The sequence below is a fragment of the Symphodus melops genome (genome assembly GCF_947650265.1).
Source record: "Symphodus melops genome assembly, chromosome: 20".
Taxonomy (NCBI): Eukaryota; Metazoa; Chordata; class Actinopteri; order Labriformes; family Labridae; genus Symphodus; species Symphodus melops.
In genome coordinates, this window is record NC_136710.1 from 16,227,343 (window position 1) to 16,246,324 (window position 18,982).

Genomic DNA, 18,982 nt, shown 5'->3' on the forward strand with positions numbered 1-18,982 from the left:
TGAAAATACATGCTTACATAATGCATTCTTTACATGTTGGGTTGTATTAAAATGTTAACTACTAAATCACAAGTCAAAAGTCAAAGTTATCTTTATTATCAATTCTTCAACATGTGCTGGACATACAGAAAAATGAGAAGAAAAAAAAACATTTCTCTCTGAGCCACGGTGTAATCTAACAGTAGAGAAGTTTTAAAAAATATATACAAAATATAAAGGATAAAAATACAGATTTACAAACATTTTAAGATACTGTGCAAAGATGTGCATTTGGGAAAAAAAACAAGAGCAGCAACAACAAATCAGTTTGGACTTGTAATAACCGCAAGTAAATATAAGGCACTAATTTAGAGAATCAGTCCTTTTTTTTTTTTTAAAGTGACTGATGCTTCTGTTTTGCTGACTGGAAACAGTCTTTATAAAGATAGAAAGACTTTTCCACAGTGCTGTTGTCACACTTTTTTTACAAGACTCAACAAAAGTATTACAGTTAGGATTCCCAACTTGTATCATGAGTTTTAGGACAAACTGCCTTGAACTCAGTGGATGTAAGAAAAAACTAATCAACACTCCCAATATTATTCAAAAAACATTCCATAAAAACAAGGATACATGTATTACCATTTCCATTTAAAGGTCCCATATTCTTCTTTTTCTGGTTTCAGTGCTCTTTAGTGTGTTTTGCAGGTGTATTGTTCATGTTTAGACACATCTATGTGCAAAAATTCCGAATCCGCAGAAACACGATTTGTCCTACGTCCTCCTGTTAGCAGTAGCTGCTGTAACGCTCAGTCCAAGCCCATTAGCTCGGTGTAGCAAGCACAAGCTCGTGCTGCTCCGCTCAGAGCAACAGTCTGCATTCCTAATATGGTGAAAGGGGCGTAACATCTTCTGAGAACCGTACGCATCGACTGACCAATTACAACACAGCAGATTGGCGAACCAATCAGATCAGACTTGGCCCATGTGCGGACCCTGAGCGTGGGGGATTCTGAGCGTACATGAACACAGACACTCAAACATTAGCGATTGTGAGCATACATTAGTATGTACATAAAATAGATTCATGAGACCCAAAAAGGGCAGAACATGGGACCTTTAATGCCTTACAAGCATTATCACCATGTTTAATCAGGAAGTTGCTGATTTCCATAATCATTGATTCCTCCAAACCTACTTTATTTGCATCAAGCAGGATTTAAAGTAAGAGCGCTGTCACACCAAACAAGGCTAATGTATGGACTTCTCTCTCTCTTTCTCCTTTTAGAACGAGAAGAACGAAGAGATGACAACCAACGTGTTCATGAATCTGGTACACACGTGAAACTGTTCATCTTCATCTTTCTCTCTGTCTCTCTATCTCTCCTCCCTCTCTCTATCTCTCTCTCCCTCTCTGTCTCTCTCTCTCCTCTCTCCCTCGCTGTCTCTCTCTCTCCTCCCTCTTTCTCTCTCCCTCTCTCTCTCTCTCTCACCCTCTCTCTCCCTCTCTGTCTCTCTCTCCTCCCTCTCTCTCTCCCTCTCTGTCTCTCTCTCCTCTCTCCCTCGCTGTCTCTCTCTCTCCTCCCTCTCTCTCTCCCTCTCTCTCTCACCCTCTCTCTTGCTCTATGTCTCTCTCTCCCTCTCTCTCTCTCATCTCTCTCTCTCAACCTCTCTCTTGCTCTCTGTGTCTCTCTCCCTCTCTCTCTCTCTCGCTCTCTGTCTCTCCCTCTCCCTCTCTGTCTCTCTCCTCCCTCCCTCCCTCTCTCTCTCCCTCTCTGTCTCTCTCTCTCCTCCCTCCCTCTCTCTCTCCCTCTCCGTCTCTCTCTCTCCTCCCTCTCTCTCTCCCTCTCTGTCTCTCTCCTCCCTCCCTCTCTCTCTCCCTCCCTCTCTCTGCCCTTCTAATGGACTTGTCACTTTCTATAACTACAAATTATTTCTTGCTTTGTCTCTCTTCTCTTTCTCTCTCATCTCTGTCCGTCGTCTTCGCTAATTAGAAATCAGGACGGCCTGAGCGTTTGTGACAGCTGCGTGTGAGCTTGACGGTTATTATCAGAGACGGGAGGAACCCGGATGTAGACAGCAGAGACTTTCCTTCTTACCTCCCTTTCCCCACTGTTATTTCTTCTTCCCTCACAGGCATGGACGGACTACAGGCTGGCGTGGAACCCAGAAGAATACGATGACATCACTGTGTTGAGGATTCCTCCCAACAAGGTGTGGCGTCCAGACATCTACCTCATAAACAAGTGAGTCTCCAGATGACGTCCATATCGCCTTAAATCAGGCCCCTCAGGGGAGGAGTTGTACAGTCACTTGGCCGGTAGGATTGACGTCCTGTGGCGTGCCGTGGTGCATCATGGGAGAACGAGTCGCGCGCTGAATGTGCTCGATGCCAGCACATCAGTCCACGATGCCACATGACTTGGTCAGCGTCCTCTTCTTTGACCTCACAGTGAGAGAGTCCAGCTCCTCTCGGCCTGACAAATCTGACGAATCTGACAAATCGTTAGCATGTCAATGCCTCCAGCTTGATAACCATAATGACAGTGGAACGTGGATTATGGAGCGACTGTAGCTCAGAGGTAGAGCTGGCTGTGTTTTTCCACAGGGTCAAAGAGGAAACAGAAGTTGTTTTGATCGGTGATTCTCTGATTAATGTCCTGACATTGGTCACTGCAAATGGCAATTAGTACCCAAAAAAGGGTTTGGTCCATGTTTCCTGCTTTGAAAGGCAAATCTTGCAGAATGGAGCAGCTGTCGACTGGCCATTGTTGGGAAACTTGACGCATAGCCATGAATGATGGACTGAAATAAAGCAATCAGGGATTCTCCTGAAACATGGAGGGGTCGTCCATCTTGCTTTGCTGCTGATCAGCCCAATGGACACCAATGTTTTTGACTCAGTAACAAAAAACGTTTGTGTGTGAAATGATGTCCAAACATTCACTGTAAAGTGAGATGAATGAATTGTAATTGTATGCTAACCTGTCTGAGACACAGGCTTCACATTTGTCTTTGTATTGTTTCCTCACAGTAATGACGGGCAGTTTGACGTGGCTCTTTACGTCAACGTCTTGGTGTACAGTGACGGGACAGTCAACTGGCTTCCCCCCGCCATCTACCGCAGCTCCTGCTCGATAGAGGTAACATCTGATGGGACAACATACTATCCCTCAATAACACACACATTTATGGGCTGTGGCTCAGTTGGCAGAGTCAGTCGTCTGTCAACCAGAAGGTCGAAGGTTTGATTCTTAGCTCCTGTAGCCACATGTCCAATGGGTCCTTGGGCAAGAGTCCTAAAGCTGCTCCGGCTGATTGGTCAGCAGCGTCTGAATGTGTTTGAATGGGATAAGTTATTTCTGATGGACACTTTCCATAGCAGCCTGTCAGCAGAGTCATCTGTGGTGTAAAGGCACTTTGAGTAGTCAAAAGAAAAGAAAAAAGTGCTCCGCAAGCTCAAAGTCCATTTACCCTGTACATATATCAATTTGCAATTTTCCTCCTCCACAGGTTTCGTATTTCCCGTTTGACTGGCAGAACTGCAGCATGGTTTTCCGCTCATACACCTACGACGCCTCTGAGGTGGAGTTGCAGTACTATCTGGACGAAGACGGCAAAGAGATTCATGAGATCGTTATAGACGAGAACGCCTTCACCGGTTGGTGCCTAACAGCGACCTCATACAGCACCGATATTCTTCCTCTTGGTTTTGTGTGTTTGGTTTTCATTTCATCCTTTAGCATTCTTTTTTTTAATTTTTTTTTATTTGCAGAAAACGGAGAATGGGCCATCTGTCACAAACCCAGCAGAAAGAACGTTAAAGAGGACCTGTACGAGGACATCACCTTCTACCTCATCATAGAGAGGAAGCCTCTCTTCTACATCATCAACATCATCGTGCCCTGCATCCTCACTATGGTGTTGGCTATATTTGTCTTCTACCTGCCTCCCGGAGCAGGTCAGCACGTTTGACACACTGCGACTCCGTGACTGCACATCACTGCCAAGATGAGATATAGGAAGGGATGCGTCTGCCATGAAAGAGTGTCTGAGGCCATGACAAAGAGTCCTAATACTCGAGCGCTTCACAAGGGAGGGGACCTTTGAACACATTGATCATAGTTTGAAGTAGAGTGACCCTGGCAGGAAATCCACTTTGTCAATCTTTGATCTTGACTGATGTTCTCTAACATAACAGATTCAATCACAAAGTATTTGAGCTTGCAGAATTTTTAGAGCATAAATTCTGTTTAGGTCTCTGATAGAGGGCGAAATGGAGGGTCCCTTTGTTTACGTGCAACCGGCTAGTAAAGGCTTCCCTGCACTAAACGATTTATAAATCTTAACAGATGTGGAGTGTGTACAGATTTGTCCTCTAAGGTGGAGTCTGTGGCATTGTTTGTTGCAGCTTGATTTAAACTGGGTCCTACCTTACTGGGTTCATTTACCCCTACACGCACTAACTCACTGCTAGATGAAGTGTGTGTATGTTTACTGCCAGTGCCTACGCTGCAAGCTACCCCATGCTAGCGCAAGCTAACCGGCGGTGTCCGGTACCTGCCTATCCGACAGAGAGCAGACGGACTCTGTGCACACGGGTAAAAGTCAACAAAAGGTCCACCCTCATTTCATAACGAGCTTTATCACCTGAGCTTTCTGTCTCACTGTGATTACACTATCGATTCTTTGCAGCTACGTCTACGGCCGACGTATCCCTCAGTTTAAAACGTGTCCAACCCCTGAATTGTATCCACTCGTAAACTCATTTGTACGCTGTCATTGGCTGGGGGAAACACACCAGCGCCCCGCCTACGAGCATCCCATGCCAACCAAGGCAACACAAAGCATCAAATCCAGTCAGAGAACACGGTCACCACCACACATGTATGAGGCCAATAAGTGATGGATGAGTTTTGTACGAGTCTATTTTATTTATTTATTTATTTATTTTAAATAAGGTACTGACTCTACCTTTAAAGTGTGTGGAGAGCACGATATGACCAAAACACATCCTCACAATTAAGAGAGTCCTTGGAGTCCGGACTCTAAAAACTAAAAAATCTCTCATGCTTAAAAATGAATGAAGTATAAAAAAACATGGCCGATGATGGGAAGAACACTATGAGCAGCAGAGAAAACAGAAAAAAACCTGTGAACGTGAGATGAGTTGTTCCTCTGTTCTCTTAACTTCCTGTTTCTGATTTCATTTCCTTTTGTATTTCGTCTTGTTCCTTCCGTGTGTTGCTGAACTCCTTTGGTGCATCCCAATTGCAAAGTGGCGACTTGATCTGTCAGTAGGTCGTATGCAGCGTTCAGTCACTACTCTCTTTGCTGTACATTGTCAGTACCTACTGTTCAGCAGACATACAGTCGGCAGATATTTGTTCCTTCTACGTTTGATTCATTCAGTGTGGAAGCGGCGTCATTTGCATTACCTGAACTGGCTGCATCCGCTGCAACCGATGCACATATACAGTCAATCAACAAAAACAACATCACCATGTATATAAAGTTAAAAACCGATTTAATTATAAAATAACATACAGAAAAGAACGTAAAATGAAGCATGATAGGCCTAAACTGATAAAGACATACATAAATGAATAATATAATAATGCAGACATTCGTTATTGTTAATTAAAAAGAGCGATGCCATAAGGGACTTTTACTCTAGATTAAAAATGTATTGAAGTAACCGATGCTCGTAATCGTTTTACGGTTAATTTCACTCAGCATTGTGGGAGGTAAAATATAATTCATTTCCTGGAAGCATGCTGCGTAAAAAGAGTTCAGTCTACTGAAAAGTCCATACTGCACACTGAACTGTGGCTGTTTAGAAGCAGGGCCCCTGTGTGTATTTTTCTCATCATATTCCTGGGTTAAGTGTTTAACCTGCATTTGTTTCCCTCCACACTCGATCGCCCTCATTGTTCTCACCTGTGTTTGACTGCAGCGTGTGTTTAGTCTCTGTACATGTTGAGCTGTAACGTGTTTTTGAGGTTTAGTTTTTTTTCATCCATTGCACTTTTATCCACATCACATTGTAAAATGTCCACATGGAACAGGAACAAGCAGAGGAACATGTTCTGCCTCGCTGCGATCGTTCACTCCACTGCTTCTGTTCCCTGCAGGTGAGAAGATGACCCTCTCCATTTCTGTCCTCATCGCCCTCACTGTCTTCATGCTTCTGCTGGCTGACAAGGTCCCTGAAACCTCCCTCGGCATCCCAATCATCGTCAACTACGTCATGTTCACCATGATCCTGGTCACCTTCTCCGTCATCTTAAGTGTCGTCGTCCTCAATCTGCACCACCGGACGTCCAGCACGCACATCATGCCACATTGGGTTCGAAAGGTGAGGCCAGGTTACATGTATTCACTCTGCCTCCATCTAGTTTACTTCAATACCCTTCAGATCATCGATTTCTTTACCTCTAATGTCCAGGTATTCATTCACTTCCTGCCCAAGTACATCGGCATGATGAGGCCAAACCCAGAGGAGCCTCTTGTAGAGGAGTCGTCGTCGTTGTCGAGCGAGGAGAAGCCCATCCCGACCTACAACAGCAGGCAGCCTGGTGGAGAGTACTTCTTTCGCAAGCTCAACCCGGATCTGGTCTTACCCTGGAGAGGCAGGTAAGAGAATTCCACCGTAGGAAGGACTCCACGAGCTTAACGTCAAAGTGAAACATTAGATCCTAAAAAGCCATGAAGTGGTCATTAGTTCAGTCAGTGAAGTGTTCCCCCTAGTAACTTATAGTCCCACATGGTCATCTAAGGAAATGTGAACGAAACGAGAACTGAAATGCTTTGCGTAATCTTTTAAAAGAGTTTAAAAAACTTGCAGTTCAGGAAGTGAGCTGGCACCGCGACAGCTACCAGGACTTGAACCGGCAACCCAAGACCTTAAAGACTCGAGCTACTGCAGCCCCGATAAGCGTACCATCGTTATGCACAGATAAACATATTGGTAGAACATTTGTTGCACATATTGGTGAAAGTTACTTTAAATGAATTTCACTGGACTGTTAATGAGCGCTTGTTTTTAATTATAACGGAGAAGAATCTGCCAAAATGGTGCTGTTGTCCATACACCAATCAGAGTCCTCCTGGTTCAGCCTCCCGCTGGTGCTGAGATGAGCTTCACCTGACATTCTTCATCCATACACAAGCAGAAAGCTGCTTTCTAGTGATGTTCATAAAAACCAGCAGAGCCATGAATCTGCCAGAGTGTGAATGCTGGCGCTGATGCCAGAACAGTTATTATAGTAGAGTAGAGTAGACCCGGCAGCTGAGAGAATCTGTCAAGACACTTCCTTCAGCCTCGTAGATTTAACACGGTGTGTAACACAGTCTCTTGAAAGGTGCTGCTTGATTGAAGCAGTCGGCTGTTTTCCATGTACAGCGTCTTTTTCAAGAACAATGTTGGACCTTTATTACTTTGACCAACTCTTTAGACACATCCACCGTCACTGATCATCCCAAAGGACTGAGTGATGATAAGCATTCACATGCAACTTTAAACCTTCACGCAACAATTGTTACCTGCTTTCATTATGGCTTTCTTGAATGAGCGTTAAACTGAAGAGAAGCTGTGGCTGAGTTTAAGTTAAGGGGGTTGTGACAGGTTTTCAGTCATCGTTCTTCCTATTTGAATCTGGGCTGCCTGCTTGGAGGTGTGTAGCCTCCATACATGGGGCACAGACTAACCACAAGGCGAGCTGCAGCCAGAGAGAGTTATTTTATATCTATCTTTAGTGCAGCACCGTGCTGCTGTGTTCTCTCTGACCCCTCTTTAAGAATCACATTTGAGTTAGGCCGGACTGTGAAGTTGTATTCTTCTGAACTTCCTTGTCTGAGGCCATGGCTCACAACTACCTTTCCCCCCCCCTCCTTCTACTTACTTTGACATCCTGCTTTTGACAACGTAGGTCAGTACGTCTTCAAGTTGCAGTGAGCTGAGTCACCAAACTGTAAATCAATCAATAGGAGAGATTATCAACATATTTATTTCAATCTAAAATCTGGCTTCAGACTGCTCTGTCGCTCCAACCATGTTAGCTAATCTGCCAGTAGGCTCCAGCCTTGCCACCCAGCCCTGGCATCATAAGCAGCTCCACAGTTCCCTGAACAAGCCTGGTGCTGGGCAGCTCTCATCCCGTTCCAAAGGCATCAAATTCAGGCCCAGCTAAACCCTACACCACCGTCCACAGTCGCCAGGCACTAAGCCTCTGTTTAGGTTGGGAATTAGGGAGTAATCCCACTGCGAGGAGGAGGAGGGAGGGCACACAATAGATAGTGGGCAGATGAGTGGAAGGGAAGCCCAGTGCTGAGTGATCGGGGCAGGGGAGGATTTTGTGTTTTTATTTGATGTGGGAGAGTTGGTGGTCGCAGAGCAAGGCACCATCAAGAAGTGTGTGTGTGTGTGTCATCCAGCCGTCTTTATCTTGTGATTCTGTCCCATGGCTGGTCAGAAGACAGGTGCTGTATCCAACAGCACATTAAAAAGACTGTCCTGCATGTTTGATGATCCATTGGTATTCAAATATGCAAACATGCATCAATGACTCGATCAAAAGGCAATAAAACGGCCAATCATTTCAAGGTGATGAATCACCGAGGTTACGTTGAGGGACGTAAGGTCAAACTTGGGCTGCGTTCAGCTTCTTGAAGGTGAGGTCTCACTTTGGGTTTGGAGCGTTGTTTTCAAACGGTCGGCTTTTAAAGAAGTTAAACGTCATTACCGCAAGATTCAGTCACGCGCTTCGTCAAATCTTAAATCGGTCACGACCTTCTAACCTCTCATTGGCTACACAAGTTGACTCACCTTTATAATGAGAGTAAGACTCCAGAGTGAACTGTCCGGCCTTCCTGAGGGATTGTGGGACATAATGAGGGAGGTTCCCGCTGGGCGCCTGAGGCTCAGTTGGTACAATTGGTCGCCTCTCAACCAGAAAGTCGGGGGTTCGATCCCCAGCTCCTGCAGCCCCTGCATTGTCCCAGGGCAATACAACCCCAAGTTGCTCCCACTGCTTCGTCAGGGGTGTATGAATGTGTATGAGTGGGATTAATTGTCAGTCTGATGGTCACTTTACACAGCAACCACGGTCAGTGTGTGAATGTGTAGGTGTGACCTGTAGTGTAAAAGCACTTTGAGTAGTTAGAAGACGAGCTAAGCGCTATTCAAGCTTGATAACCCCGGTGATGTCATGGCTCTTACCCCCTATCGGTCTGCACGCTGGAGTTGTGGGGCCCAAAAGGGGCCATATGCAAGGGTAGGTTGCATCACTATTGTCACTTCCTGCAGCTTGCATTTAAAGAGCCTGGGTCTGTTGAAGTCGGCGTCGCTGGTTTCGGGTGCGTTGGGCATCTTAACAGCGGAGATGCGAGGAGAGGTTGCGTAACTTCTCAGAAGGATACAAGGGCACGACTGGAGCTCGCGGCGTCTTCACTTAAAACACTAATCCTTTCATTGCTTCAAACTCTCAGGGTTTCTGTTTCACATCAGCGCTCAGTGTGACTGCGTCGAGTGAGAAGCGCGTTGATTATGAATCAGTCACTCAACAGACCTTCATCCACACGTAAAGATACAGCAACAGCACAATGCATGTCGTTGTGTCAGGCTGTGTTTGTGTCCCAGTGAGAAGGCTCCATGTATCTGTTGTAACGAATGCAAGCCGTGGAATGTGAATGGCACGCAGCATGTAGAGCAGCGCATAGCTGTGCTCTGAGCTGTGACCACACGAACACACATATCCACACACACACACACACACACACACACACACACACACACAACCAGCTCATTTGCTTTTTTGTCCGGCAGGCCATGTGTTGTCACGCTGCCTTCCCGTGACTCTGATAACTTGTCTTGCTCCAACAGTGACGCCCGACACTGACTGCCAGAGCTTCTGCACTTTATTAAAAAACATCATACGCAATGTACACCCACACACACACACACACACACACACACACCGTCTTCAGACATGAGCCGAAGTGCCAGTCCGACAGGTGCTCTGTGGCGCCTTCAGAAGGTTACACATTGATGTGGAGCCAAAGACTGTCTCTGTCAAAGATGATGCATTACAAGGTGCTCTGATCATCAGAGTGGTCTTCTGTCAGAATGTGTGTTTTCCTTTTCCCCCTTTTGAAACCGTACGATCAAAGTGCTTTAGCATCGAAGCAACAGATTTCTTTGGATCGAATTCAAGACTTGACTTGATCGTTTTAGTCGTCGCCGCCAAGATCTTCGTCGTTGACTCCTTCATGACGGCAAACTGACCGACCCGTGACAGAGAGGAGAACAGATTCACAATCTGACAGCAGCGAGATGATTGGTCCGCAGAGGTCACGGGGAGATCTGAATGGTTTCCCATTTAGAAGAATAAAAGCTCACAACTATCCAATCAGTGGAGCAGGAAGTTACGGAGAGGGAGAGAGAGCGACGTGTGATGAGAATACGATCCTGATTGTGTGTTGGCCTGACACGCAGCAAATTTTGCCATGAGAGTCGGAAACCTCCCTGATCTGACAGCAAGTCCTCTCCATGCCCTGCTAAGTGTCGTGTGCATTATTGCTGTGAAAATAATGATGGAGGGGCCCCCTATGAATGTTTGCTTCAGGCCCCAACAGACCCTAAAGGAGCCCCTGCTGACACATAACAAAACGTCCCATTTAACCAAAACCCTCCCATTTATAAACCAGCTAACCCTCACACAGTGTAACCCCTAAAGGGTGGCTGATGTCTAAGTAGTGTCCATGTTGACAGGCCTACACAAGCTGTACATCATTTGTCACTCAGGCTGTGATGTAAATGGCTGTCAGCGATACATAGTATCCAAACGCAGAGCTGCCAGAATCATGTGACGGCAGCAGATAGCATAGCGTAGCAGCTAATGGCGGCATCCACAGTATGCGTCCACATGTTCTTGAGCGTAATCGTTTCGAAGTTTAGCTTCAGCGGGAGCCGGATTCTCTTCTCCAGAAAGAACCCACACATGTTGAAAAACAGGGTGAAATGCAGCTGTTACATAACGAAGAGTGAGTGAGGATGCAGAGTGTCAAAATAGACGAGTTTTTACAAGAGGTGAGAAGTGAATGGGAAGCGTGGACGAGGTGCAGAGAGAGAAAGTGGAACCTGTAGTGAATAGTGAACATCTTTGAAGTGTTTGTTTGAACCTTTTTATTCATCCGCTATAAAAACAAAGTGCTGATTTCTTTCAGCTTAACCCCTTGACGCCTGAATTTGTTTCCAAGCTTTTACGCGTTTCTGCTTTTAAGTCAATGCTAAATTAAGTTGAGAAGGTTTATTTGAAAACAGCACATACATAGATGTTACATAAAAAGGCGTCGAGGGGTTAAATCCATTCAATTTGTTTCTTTGATGACATTTCTCGCCGTCCCTTTGAGTAGACAGAAGAGCAGAAAAGTGCTCCACGTGCTCATGGCCGTTAGTAAACGTTGATATTTTTCCAATAAATGGATGTAGTGGATTGTATCTTTTCAATGGGATAGTTTGATGTCCTTCAGGAGATATTTGAATGTGTGAAAACCTCCTTTAACTTTCTAAAAATAGAAGTATATACAAATAAAATGATATATAGCATCGTGCACAAAAATAAAAGCTGCTTTTGTGAACACAGCTTCATATTGTTGTCCTTTTGTGTAAGAGTTCTTTTATGTCAGTGCCAGTGTTTTTTTTCATCTCCCCTCAGACAGACTTCCAGAATAACATCTTTTTGAGTGAGCTGTAGCCGAGATATTCACAAAGGCACGAAGGCACTCCAGGAACGCTGTTAATAAGACTCTGCTCATATGTTTTGCTTCACGGGACAGCTGTCTGAGGGGAAGAATGAAGAGGTCAGGGATCACGGCATCACATAAATGTTGACCCAGCAGTGTGTCAATGTCACCCCTGTCCGTGTGAGGAGTGTGCGTGGCTGTTGTCGCTCGGCGTTCAGAGGAGCCGGGGCCCCGACGTGAAGTTGTGCTTGTCAATGGTTAGAGGATACGCACAAGGACAAACAGTTTTGTTTTTTTTATGAAGCGACAACACTCACATCTTCCTCTCTCCTGAATGTCCTCCAGCGGACAGCTAATGTCAGTTGTGGTTGCTTTCAGCAGAGGTGAATCACGCTGTGCGAGTGACTCATGACACACCAAACCAATCTGAGCTCAGGGGAACATTTGGTAAGTCCTTTTCCACAGCCAAAGGTCAGCATGGAGCTTCTGAGAAGAGATAGCCTAAATATGAAAATAATGTTCTGGTGTAAAAAACAAACAAACAATGAAAACAAAACAGTGCAGTTCCTCAAGTGTCCACTTGAGTCCCCATGAGGTCCAAAGTTAAAATTCCCTTTTTATAAACCAGAAATAATAATTTACAGCCTGTTACGACGAGTTTTGATCCAGACAGGATCAACATTATAATGGGGGGAGGGGGGGGGACTTCTTTATCACTCCTCTACATGAATTATGTGAAGGCTTAGAGCTGTGCATACATTTGCAGAATTGATTGACAGGCGGTGCATCGCAGCTGTTTGGCCTGGCTCAGCACCACCAGATGTACTTTTTTTTTTTTAAATATATATTTTTTAATACTACATCAAATAAAAACGTGTGTTTAGATGTCCTCATGTCAGAGTGCATGAACACTGGGCAAGTCTGGAGGAAAATTCTGCGAGTCTGTCCCTGAGTGTGGTGTGTGGAGATTAAGACTTATATATATGGCAGCCACAGACCCTCAGCGTAGAGATCAGCATTGAGGCTTTTCCTTTGTCACCTGTGCAGCCCTCCCGCCAGCAGGGCCTGCTGTTGAGTTTGTCCCTTCTGTCTGTGTGTTTAGTGTCTCCACAGGTCGCTGATGGGCGGCGTTCTGACACACCTGAGCAGACCTGTCCAGGCTATTTAAGATCCGGCAGGCTCTCATTCGCTCCCAGCCTCGCGACGTCACCACAGCTCCTCGTTACACCATCATCTACTGTAGTTGACTTAGACAGCACACAACAGCAGACACAATGTACTCACAGTCTCTTTGTACGTGGTTGTTATGTTTGGTATTTTCGTGATAAACATTTACAACATTTAGTTAAAAAATATACTTTTCCATTGTTTTGTCCGAGATTATGAGCTGGGTTGTGAAACATCAGTCAGTGTAGAGTAGACATCAACTAGTGTTTGATAGGAGCACTAATAAAACTCCATTAGTCGATCCACTTTGCTGAGCACAAAAACTGGTTAGGTTTCTTCCCAAATGTCAAACTAGTCCTTTAAAGCAGGTGGCAGTGGTTTAACCTGCCCAGGTAGCCACTGTAAGAATGTGACTACTATATAACAGCAATCACACTCATGTATTGTGAATCTAAAGCACCAGCGGATAACACCTGTGGGGAAAATACATTGAGATTTTCTAGAAGTTCCGTTTCCAATCAGCTAAAAATGCTGGTTGCGATGGTTATAAAATAATTTTAAAAACAGTGATTTCCTCGTTTACAATCAACACTCATCTGCCTCTGCTTCTCTCTGCTTCTGCTTGTCCTGGAGATGTGAGAGCACAGTGCAGCTCCAGCGGCTCCCGGACTCTGACAGCTTCTGTCTGATCCTGCCTCCCAACCTGAAGTCGGCCATCGCTGCCGTGACGTACATGGCTGAGCAGCTGAAGAGGCAAGACACGGACGACACGGTGAGGAATGTTCCCGGGCGAGTGTGTGCAGCTCCTGAGCACAGCGTGTTCCAAACACGCCCCACCATGTCCATGTGTCATTGCTTACATACAGTGCTCTGCTGACTCGGGGCTCACACTGACTGCTTTTGTGTTAAATTGTGTGTGTGTGTGTGTGTGTGCGCGCTTTCATTCCAGATGACAGGAGACTGGCAGTTCATCGCCCTGGTGGTGGACCGCCTCTTCCTGTGGTTGTTTGTCATCATCACCACCCTGGGGACCCTCGCCATGTTCTTGGATGCTAGTTTAAACTACACACCCGACAACCCCTTTCCATAAGAGATCAAACACACCCGCCAGAACACACTTACACAGTCCGACTTCCCATTAACAAATTCAAGATGGCAGGTTTGCTGACACACAAACTTCATGATTACAGGATGAATGTGTCGATTTTAGGAAGATAAATGCATATGTGGCAACACGCTTTTTCTTTTTTGTTGTTGTTGTCTAAATCATGGATTGAACATTTTGTGAATGTTGCTATTTAAAACAAATCTTGAAATACAAGTTTCTTTAAAGTGGTCATGTTGGTTTTCTTCTTTACAAATATTGCAGTTGTTTGTGTTTGACTTTGTTGAGCCGTGCAACAACAGTGATGGATTTATCCTGGATGGTTGTACTGTCATCCTTTGGGCAGCAGAGGGCAGTAGTGTAGCATAATTGGACATTGAAGAGAAGCTGTCACTTTTTTCAAGCATAAGGTACACACACTGGAGATGTGAGTTTCTGCTTTAATTTCTAAAACTAAGATTTTAAATTCAGATGTCGAATGCAGAAAGTCAAGCTTTTAAGTAGTTGCCTTTTAAAGGCAGCAGCTTTTAGATCGTTTCACTTCTGTATCTGCGATTCTTGTTTTTTGAAGTTGGTGCCTTCTTGAGAAAAGACAAAGTCTCTTTTTGGCTCGTGGATGAAAGACAACAACTCCCAGAATGCACAGCACCGCAGGCCACTCCCACTGAAGCTATGGTGCTCTGTAAACGGTCTATACAGCCGTTTCATCAACTGATTTTGACATTTCAGAAGGAATTGGCATCTTAGAAATTGCTGGCAGCAAACAGACTGTTTGTATCCATAAGCAAACAGTGAGAGCACCGACACCAACAGTCCGTCTCAGCTCGAGCCGGCCCGGCCTGGTTCATTGTCCTAACCGCCTCAGACATCCATATCAGTTTGAAGTTGAAACATACTTTTTTTTCTCTATTGTTGTGTTGTTTTTAGTTTATTTTTTAATTTATTTTAATTTATTATTATTATTTTTTTTGGGGGGGGGCACATCGGACATGGTGCTTCAGGACCTGGGGATCGAACCCTCGACCTTCCATTTGAGTGAAGACCGCCTCTCAACACTCACTGCAAGGACGCTAGCTCTTTGTAGTTTGTAAAAAGAGATTATTATCATTATTACTGGAATATATTTCACAATGTATTTATACAACAGGAAATAGAATTGTGTGTAAAATGACAGATTATTTATTAAACTAACCACATGTTGTCGCTTTTCTTTTCAGTGAGGATGAAAAGTTTCCCAGTACAACTCGGTGCACCAAATCATAGGTGCTGACCCACGTTTGTTTTGTCTTTGCAGTGCAACACCTCCGAACTGATCACACTGTGGTCACTGTCATGCTCACTGAGCTGCAGATTGTGTAGGAGTTCTCCTTGTCCAAACTGTCCAAATATGATTCTTCACTGCACATGTCTCTTGCCAAGCTCTTCAGGGAAAACAGCACCTGTCTCTCTCTCTGCCTCGGAGCAAAGACGGGAAGAATGAGTCCACAAGTCCGGGGACACATTCTGTTGGTCCTGTCCTGCTGCTGCTGCACAAAAAGTCGAGTCTTGTTGCATAAAGAAGGCTGAAGAGGACATGTAGAGAAGGGCGCCATCCTCCTCATTTGCACACTCTGAGCTTTTCAGGAAGGGAAAAAAACATGGGCCCAGCATGTTTTATTGCTAATGCCTCAGTGACTTCCACGAGGCACTTAAAGCGCCTCACTCATTGGATTTGAACTCCCCTTGCTCACTTCAGATCCAGAGGAGGCCTCAGGAATGGGAGGGGAGAGCCCGCTGGAGAATGTCGTCCGTGCCCTCCTTTAGGGCTGATTTAGATGTTTTTTTTTCTTTTTCAGCGCCTATTGAGCGTTGGACAACGGCTAAACCGTCGAGACAAATGTGTGTTTACGCTTAAAAAAAAGAAAAAAAAAGTAGTTAACAGGAAAAGAAGAGGAAAGCAGAGGGGGGAAAGAGCAATGTTCTTTTTATGTTCTGTGCAGCCCAGGTTGTCGGTGGAAACGCAGCCAAGAGGACATCAGATAAATCAGGTTACCAGTGGCAACAGCACTGGTAGGCCCGAGACTGGCCCCTGATCTTCTTCTCACTCATCTTCCTCGTCTCCATCTCAGCCAGAGCTTTCTCATCACCTTTCGTACCTTCATACTTTTATCCTTGTTGCATTTCCTTCATCTTGTTTTTTTCTTCCAACAACTCTTTCAACCCATAAGCCGCCCGCCCTATAAAAATCTTCCTCCTCTTCATCAACTTCTGTATCAAAGTGAAACACATTCCTCGAGCTCTGGGGTCATTCCTCCCCAGCGACAAAGAGGCATTTGTTGGCCTGAAACAGCGTAGACTGAAGGCCTGGTTACAGTAAAAGGAGAAAAGAGTAATAGCGAGAGAAGACGTGGGTGGAAGGGGACGAAGGAAAGGGCACGACTGTGTGAGAGAGAGAGAATGAGGATTTCAAGAATGGTGGAAAAAAGAAAAAGCAGAGAAAGTAAAGCTTTAATAACTAATCTGTAATCCAGCCAGTAGGTGAGCACATTTCCCTGAACCTGGCGAGGGGGACGACTTCCTCCAGGATTACGGGTTATTACTTCCTCTCACATTGCTGTAGCACTATTGTTCAGCCTCAGTGTGAAGTCACACAAACTGCTGACCACTGATAATGAACAATGCCTCCTTCTGTTTGTTGGGTTTGTCCATTCACTGCAGGAAAGGGAGACAATGTGCATGCTGATGCACCTAATGGAAGCTACAGTATATAGTGTAAAATGTCATTATTGATCTGATTTGAAGGATTAGCGAGGGCGCACATCCAAAGCCGACTGCAAGGCACCTTTTCAGTCAAGCAACAGAACTGTACGTTAACACACTTCCACATTCACACACTGATGACAGTGGTTGATACAGTATGTAGTGCGACCACAGAAGTAGCTCATTCCATTTAGATGGATATTTATGTGGTGCCTCCAAAGCAGCGGGAGCAACGTGAGGTTAAGTGTCTTTCCCAAGGACAAATCAGACATGATGCTGCAGGAGCTGGGGATCGGACCTCCAACTTTCCAGTTGAGAGATGACGACTCTTCCCGCTGAGCCACAGTCGCACAACACTGTGTTCTGATGTCGTGCATTCGCATTTATTGTATCTTATCTTTTACTTGCACACAGGTCACACTACAAAGTAAATCTGATGATGGCTGATTTTTAAAACATTATAAATCAGCCATTATCATATAATTTCCTTTCTTTTCTTCTTTGTCTCCTTTCTTTCTCCTCAGTTTTTCACTTTCGTCTCCTTCTTCTTCTTTTTGGCTGTGTCCAAAACCCCTTTACTACCCTTCATACTAAATATGATGTCACACTGAGATTAAGAAATCATGTGATGCAACTTTGTGTATTTGAGAAATGCCCGGACTTAAACTTTATAGTATGATATGGAGGTCATTGGTGGTACTAAACCGCCCCAAAATAGATTGAAGCCCTCAATCCAATAGCGTTGCTCGTCAAGCAGCCAATGAGCAACATGCGAATAAAAGTTACTGTTACTGTAACAGTAAGAACCCGCCTTAGAACCCGCCTCAGCTCCAGCTCTCAGCCTGTCGTTAGCGTGACTCAAGGCTGTCGTTAGGCTGAGAAAGCATTTCCAGCATCAAGACGGCCATTTATGGAACCTAATATTACTTTTCAACAAAATACCGGACACATAAAAAGTCTCTCTTTTGAAATGAGATGTGTGTTCATATATTTGAAACAAAATCATAAATTAAAGTTCCTGGATATGCTAAACAAGCACACCTAAGTCCACTACATGAAACGGAACAGTCCCTGTGACTAAGTTCAGTTTTCATCTCGCTCCTCCAGCTGCTCAATATACTGTTAAAATCTTAAACTTTATTTTGTGTTTTTAACATCGTGTCTTCCCATACTGACCCTGACGTTTAACTCGGTGTCTCTGCACATGCCGCAGGAAGGTCATAAAACTGTCCGGAGCCACTGATTGGTGATCTGAAGTACCAGGACAGAAGGGGTTTAGTCTACATTGTACAGTGACAGATACCAGAGTTATCGCATCAATCTGGGTCAGTAGGTGTATGTGGACTTTATTTACAGTGTAGACAGTATTTGTAGGCCAAAGCAGAGGTCAAAACGTGACCCTGACACTAAACCTACTGACCTTTAACCCCTTTTCACTTTTCATCAATACTGGAAAAACAACGCTAAAGCTTTAAGTTAGCTTAAATCTGTATCGCAAACTTCATTAAAGATTCAACTTAAAGTGGGATAATTATTCAAACTGACTATCTATGCCATTGTTTTTTAACTGGTCTAACCTCATGACCCACCACCAGCTCCTTTATGAAACATCCTAACCCAAATTTCAGGTACTACCAACCAGATTCATCATGTTTGTAAAACTGTGCAGTTAGAACCTCAGAAGGTACAAAACACTTCAGAACGAAGAAGAAATGGAAAAACAACATGAACAAAAATGTTTCAAATTGATTCATAAACTTTTTGATTCCGGCAAAAGTGGGTTGTGACCATAGACTGATGGAGCCGACTGCAGGGTGCTCCAGAGGCTTATCGGCAGCCGTCGTCATTCTGGAAATCCTGTCTCAGCCCAACTTTGAGTCAACCTCACGACAGGCTAACAGCTGGAGCTGTGGCAGGTTTTAACCCTCTTGATGAACCGTCACATAGTGCCCACCTGTCAATCATGTCAGCTAATCACCTAACTATGAAGAACACATATACACAGATGTTGCCACCTGGTCATTAAAGCCCACTGAAAGCATCTCCGTGACCAGCCTTTGGGTTGCGACCCACCAATTGAGAACCACCGCTCTATACTCTGACTTGCAGGTAGACTGCAGTTGTAGATGGCAGATGTCTGATCAATTTATGGTTGCGATTTTGACAAATGTTTGCTGGTTAAATGTGCTATTTTGTGTCTTTAAATGCTTGATGTATCCTATTATAATCAGTATGTATTGCTTCTTT

General features: G+C 44.7%; 1 protein-coding gene across 2 annotated transcripts in view; it reads left to right on the top strand.

Annotated features, from left to right (window-relative positions):
• Positions 1-14,228, top strand: part of LOC306841398 (acetylcholine receptor subunit beta-like) — a 48,408-nt gene extending 34,180 nt beyond the window's left edge. The window contains exons 3-11 of one of the 2 annotated variants that reach the window (XM_079371283.1): positions 1,268-1,312; positions 2,116-2,225; positions 3,014-3,122; positions 3,493-3,640; positions 3,755-3,940; positions 6,114-6,337; positions 6,428-6,615; positions 13,525-13,663; positions 13,841-14,228. In XM_079371283.1, coding sequence (XP_079227409.1) covers positions 1,268-1,312; positions 2,116-2,225; positions 3,014-3,122; positions 3,493-3,640; positions 3,755-3,940; positions 6,114-6,337; positions 6,428-6,615; positions 13,525-13,663; positions 13,841-13,981 — 1,290 coding nt within the window. In that variant the 3' untranslated portion in view covers positions 13,982-14,228. Of the gene's footprint in view, positions 1-1,267; positions 1,313-2,115; positions 2,226-3,013; positions 3,123-3,492; positions 3,641-3,754; positions 3,941-6,113; positions 6,338-6,427; positions 6,616-13,524; positions 13,664-13,840 lie in introns of those variants that run through there. The other variant, XR_013781494.1, reaches the window with a different exon arrangement.
• Positions 14,229-18,982: the final 4,754 nt, after the last annotated feature.